The sequence below is a fragment of the Lygodium microphyllum genome, chromosome 30, assembly GCF_053477565.2.
Source record: "Lygodium microphyllum isolate KBCC chromosome 30, Lygodium_microphyllum_v1.1.10, whole genome shotgun sequence".
Classification (NCBI taxonomy): Eukaryota; Viridiplantae; Streptophyta; class Polypodiopsida; order Schizaeales; family Lygodiaceae; genus Lygodium; species Lygodium microphyllum.
The window spans coordinates 102,912,167-102,918,204 of record NC_141164.1 but is presented as its reverse complement, the minus strand read 5'-3'; the positions used below and the strand labels follow the sequence as shown (position 1 = coordinate 102,918,204).

Here is a 6,038-nt window from a genome sequence, read left to right as displayed (position 1 = left end):
TATGCTCTATGTGCATGCATGCATGTGTATGTGTATATATGTATATATGTATATGGATATTTAGTATGCGTGTCTTTATTGTTATGGTATCATAAATGTGTGTGCTCTCTCTCTCTCTCCTTCCCCCTCCTCACCATCATTTTTATATTCTATCCTATTTTCTCTTCCTCATGTCTCTCACATCTTTCTTCACCTCAATGTGTACATATATACGTATATGTATATATGTATATACACGTGTGTGTGTATATATATATATATATATATATATATATATATTTGTGTGTACATATGTGCATTTGTGCATGTATGTAAGTGTGCATTTTATCACCGTATTCTCTCTCCTATGCTCTCTCTCCATTTTTTCTCACTAATATATGTTTATGTATACATACATATACATATGTGTTTGCACATGTGCATGTATTATTCAAGTATTTTTATGCTATTTTAGAGCATGTATAGATTGCATGAACATGTTCAATCGTCTAATTTATTCTCTCATCCCATATGTTCAATTTTTAGAAAATGTAACTCTGTTTATAGTGTATTGTAATGTATATACGTTTGAGAATGTTTTTAAGAGTATATACACATTGCATACACATATTCAACCATCAAAATATTATATTATTTCGTATGAGAGAGAGAGAGAGAGAACTATATACAAATATTCAAAGACACATTTCCCTTACCATGATCATATCCTATGTTCCATTAAAGAAAGAAAGAGAAAATGTATGTATACTATATATATATATATATATATATATATATATATATATATAAATATAACCTCCACTTAACCTTCAAGGAAAAGATCTATTTATTTCTTGAATACCAAAATTTTCCTCCTTAAAAAAGCCATGTATGCTTGGGACCCTTGTAGTTGGTTCAAGATCCCCAAACTAAAGCTCTACGTATTATATAGAATAGATAAAATGGAAAAGCAAATGTGAGCTCTGTCTGGTTTGGGGAGGGGGGTGTGCGCATAGTTTTTTTCAATTTCACACTAGTATAAACTTGTGTGATTGTAGGCTTCACTGGCAAAGCCCCTCTTATCTCAAATCTCACGTTAATGAACTTAGGCGTGACGAGGCTCTCATTCTTTAGGAAAAAGAAAGCCTACACATTAAAGATAACTCTTTGTACCAAGAAACGAAAGAAACACCACCAACGTAACTTTGTGCACCTAAAAACGATGCGAATGATGACGTAAACAAACGTCTTCACCTCTTCTACGTTCGCAAGATAGGCTTGATGATCTTCTCCTTGGTTCGGAAATCACCGAACCAAAGTGGTTCGGAAATCACCTAACCAAAGCTTTAAATATGTACGTGAGCAAAGCCTTAAATAAATAAATCGTCTCCTTTGGACATTAGAAAACGATGGATGCTCCAGATAACGGGCCCTACGGACAAAATGATTGACAAGGAGTAATTCGTATTATTTAATTTTGAGAGGTTAGTGACGCGTACAGCTCTCCGTTTCCAGACTAGGGAACAGTCCAGACCTCATCGTGTGGGTTCATACGACTCTCGCGACAGGTCCACCAGGAGTGTACATGGGAGGCACTGATCAGATGAGTAGTACAGTACTCCAGAGACACTAAAGATCTTAGATGACGACTCTCATGCACCCAGCATCCGTTTCCTATCCCCTCTGGAGTCTGGCAAATTCCAGAACCTTGTCAGAGGGTGCCTGAGATGTCAGCACTTCCTTGACGCTCGGGTGCTCGCTAACCTTGCCTACCCAGGCACTCAGATGGGGACATCGCTCCTCATCCAGCAGCTTGAAATTCCCTATGGTTTCATAGGCCTTGAACCAGGCAATGAATGGTGCCAGAGCGATATCCACCAGACCCAGTGCCTCCCCGCCGAAGAATGGGTGGCCGCCTCCGAAGACATCCTGCAGCGCACCTTCCAAAGTTGCCACGGCTTCTTGCATGTCCTTCTTGGCCTGCTCCTGAAGCTCACCCTCAGGGCTTCTCAAAACACGAGAACCCGCATCAAAGAACTGCAATATGCAGCAATCAGGACAGAGATTCAGAATATATTGCCATTGACGCACAACTAAATTCAGACCTGCTCAGCAGATCACGTGTTCTTAATTGAAGATTCATTACACCATACAACTTGAACTGGAGGCAAAGAAGAAGAGTTGTAGTAGTTAGTAGATAATATGGTAAACGATATGTAATTACAGACAAAGACCATACCACTGCATATTAATTTACTGCAAGGGGGTATACCAGTACTGCAGGCAAAGAAGAACAATATGGTAGATGCAGCGACCATACTACTGCAGGCAAAGATAATTAGCAGGAGGCACATCATACCACTCCACGCGCACCGATCTAGGTGTAGATCAGTGCAAGGGATGCGCAGCACCGATCTAGGCATAGAGTGCCTCCCCATATTACACATGAGATGCGACACAACGAAAGAGCTGCACGCTGCACGCTGCAAGCTGCAAGGAAGGACAATACAGAAGCAGAAGCTGATTTTCTTCCATTTATTCATTCTTAAAATTAAAGTACCTTCTTGTCGACATAGTCGGCCCAGAAGCGGGCGAGGGCTCTGTCGTAGGGGCGGTCCTTCGGGGGGAGGAAGGACGGGGGCTTGGAGGCCCAGGCCTCGTCGATGTACTGCACGATGATGAGGGACTCGCAGACGGGCTTGCCGTTGTGGATGAGCACGGGGATCTTCTTGTGGACAGGATTGAACTGGAGCAGCAGCTGGCTCTTGTTGGAGGGGTCCTCCTCCTGGTACTCATACTCCACCCCCTTCTCCTTGAGGGCGATCACAACCCTCATGCCGAACATGCTCGGCCATCTCGTCAGGACCTTCACACTCTCGGGATCAGTTCCCGGCATGATGATGATGATGTGGTGGTGGGATCAGAAATCAGAACCTCTCTCTCTCTCTCTCTCTACCAGGCAGTTGCTACTATAAATTAGAAGTATTCTTTCTACTTCGATGCAGCACATGATTTCCATTGCAGCGTTCCATCCACCCTTTTATATTATCAGACCACTGAAGGCTTTGGCTGGTTCTGGTGAGTTCTGAATAAGGCCATGGATTCTACCTCAGCATACACGTCAGATATGCTATTTATTATTCCGTTCTGGCCCTTTCGGAGAAGGTTCAAAACTTTGAACTTTAGGGCCCCGGGTGTAACTCCGGGTCCCTCCTAACACGTGAGGGAGAGCTCACCCAACTCACCTTGTAAGTAGACGGTCGCACCCGTGAGTAAGGGTCAGTGTTTACGAAAAATAAAGGTTTAATGTAAAGTGAATTGCAAATTTTCTAAAAAAACCTTAAAATTTGAAAGAACAAGGTTTAAAACCTTGAACTTTTGAAAATTTTTAGTTATAAAAAAGGCAAATTCATGTAATTTGATTCAAAAATCCCTACAAAACTTTGAGTTAGAGGTTTTTGTATCTATTACGAAAAATGTTTTTCATGAACACTAGTAAGGGTATTGTAAAACCCTCAAACCCTTGCAAGCACCTCTCCAAAAGGGAGTTCTAATGTTGATTTAGTAGGACTAAGGATTCCGATTGGCTACAAACAAAGATCCTCCCTCTCATCTCACAAGTGAGGGTTCGATCATCCAATCGATCATACAACTCTCACATGCTCACAAAGACATTAAATATTTTGATTCTCCTTTCCCTAACCCTTGGTTGGTGTGACCAAAATGCAAGTCTACCTTCCCAAAGCTCCTCCTACCCCTACTCATGCTAGTGCAATTGAGCCCTTAGAACAACGCTTTAGAGCTCTTTTCGAATGAGTAACGACTAAGTGGGTGTTAATACTAGCTATAGGCCCTTGAATACACATGCACTAAGTAATCGCGTGGAGCTCACCACGTGGCATGTGGCAAGTCTCCATGGAGCAAATGCATGAAGCTTTGACATACTGAGGAAGCTTGAAAGGTTGCATGAAGAATACATGGGGAAACAAGAGTTGTGTAGGAAGGAAAAGAACAACAATGAAGCAAACAGGGGATTAAAAAATATTACAACCTTCAAATCAAAGAAGCTGACCCTTTGATCATATCAAAGCACTTGCTAGAGAGCCTCAAATGAAGCATGGAGGAGAAGGTAGAAGGGTTGGGCGAAATTACATTGGATCTAGGAAAAGTATGTGTAAAGTGGGCTCAAATTCAATACTTGAGTAGTCTCGGTGTTCTATAAAATATACTCAGATTCAATACGTGAGTACTCTTGGTATCCTATATGGGTAAACCCCCAAAGGCGATGGACGAAACATCATGGCTCAATGGTATTCTTAAAGGAGAGGGATATATCGATAAAATCCACTATAGTAAGTGTGGATTCTTCAAAGTTAACTTGGATAGGAAGGAGGATAAGAAGGAGATGCCAAAGAAGCTACTAGATCAAGGTGTATTTTTCTAGGGGTTGGGGACTATCTACTTTATGTAGTGGCAACATGTGGAGGTTGGCCAAGAGTGTTTGTGAAGAGAATGCTCTATTTGGGTTGAGGTGCCAAACCTACTAGCATATCTATGAAACATGTTGCTAGAGATCGTAAGAGGAATGGGAAAGCATTGTATGTGCCTCCACTCACAACTCCCTTTAGAAATAGAGTATGTCTTCTCTAGGACACAATTCAACAAAAGCCAGATTACATTGACCTCAAGATTTCAAATATGGGAACGCTTAAGTAGCACTTGGTGTGTAGTAAATTTGGCAAAGCTTGCTTCAAAAAGTATGTGTAAAGTGGGCTCAAATTCAATACCCAAGTAGTTTCGATATTCTATAAAATATGCACATATTCAATACGCGAGTACTCTTGGTGTCCTATACAAGTAAACCCCCAAAGGCGATGGATGCAACATCATGGTTCAATGGTATTCTTAAAGGAGAGGGCTCCATCAATCAAATCTACTAAAGCAAGCCTAGATTCTTCAAATTGGACTTGGATAGGAAGGAGGACAAGAAGGAGACACCAAAGAATCTACTAGATTAGGGTGCATTTTTTAGGGGGTTGGAGATTATCTACTTTATGCAGTGGCAACATGTGGAGGTTGCTCAAGAGTGCTCGTGAAGAGAATGCTCTGTTTGGATTGAGGTATCAAACCTACTAACATATCTATGAAACATGTTGCTAGCAATCATATGAGGAATGGGAAAGGCATTGTATGTGCCTCCACTCACAACTCCCTTTAGAAATAGAGCATGTCTTTTTTGGGACACAGTTCAACAAAACACGGATTACACTAACCTCAAGATTCCAAATATCGGAACTCTTAAGCAGTGATTGGTATGGAGTAAATTTGCCAAAGATTGCTTCAAAATTTATGTGTAAAGTGGGCTCAAAATAAAAACCTAGTAGTCTCACTATTTTGGAAAATATGCTTAGATTCAATATGCAATACTACAACAAAAAGGCTCCATAAACGCGCTTGTAGACGCAATATTTGAACTGTGTTTAAAAATGTCAGGCGCATTTACTACCGCGTCTACTAGCACGTCTAAAATTTTACATCTACAAGCATGCTTATAGTGAAAACTACACGTGCATATAGACACGCCTATTGATGCGCTTTGTAAATATATAATCATATTTATAAACAAGTAGATATATCCATATTCTGTGTCTATACAGGCGTGTAACTACGTGTCTAAAAAGGTGTGTACTCTGCAATTTTTTGATAATAATAGACATGTATTTTTCCTACAATTTAGACACGCAAAACAGAGGTATGAAAAAAAAACCAGAGAGCATGTGGCTTTGCACGCTCTCTGGTTTTTTTCCCCCCATCAACATCAAATTGTATGCTTAGGGAAAATAGAGAAAGGTTATTATACTGAAAGTAAAAGAATGTGGAGAGCCAAAGTCCATATATTGATAATAACACATGATGAGCATATTGTACTGAAACATTTGAACATATTTTGAAGCTTTTTGTACTGAAAACAAAACAATGTATGTAGAACACAAAATTTCATATATATAGATGAAACGTTTTTACATGACGAGTTCTAGTGCTTGTGACCTCAAGCATGG

The 6,038-nt window shown here is 40.3% G+C and overlaps 1 protein-coding gene across 1 annotated transcript; it reads right to left on the bottom strand.

The window, feature by feature from the left end:
* Positions 1 to 1,426: 1,426 nt before the first annotated feature.
* On the bottom strand, positions 1,427 to 3,020 carry LOC148010202 (putative glutathione S-transferase parC). Its single transcript, XM_087672716.1, has 2 exons — positions 2,540 to 3,020; positions 1,427 to 2,016 (listed from the first exon to the last, which is right to left on the bottom strand). Exons 1-2 carry the CDS (start codon positions 2,873 to 2,875, stop codon positions 1,654 to 1,656), a joined length of 699 nt encoding a protein of 232 aa, XP_087528842.1. The 5' UTR covers positions 2,876 to 3,020; the 3' UTR covers positions 1,427 to 1,653.
* Between the last annotated feature and the right edge of the window lie 3,018 nt (positions 3,021 to 6,038).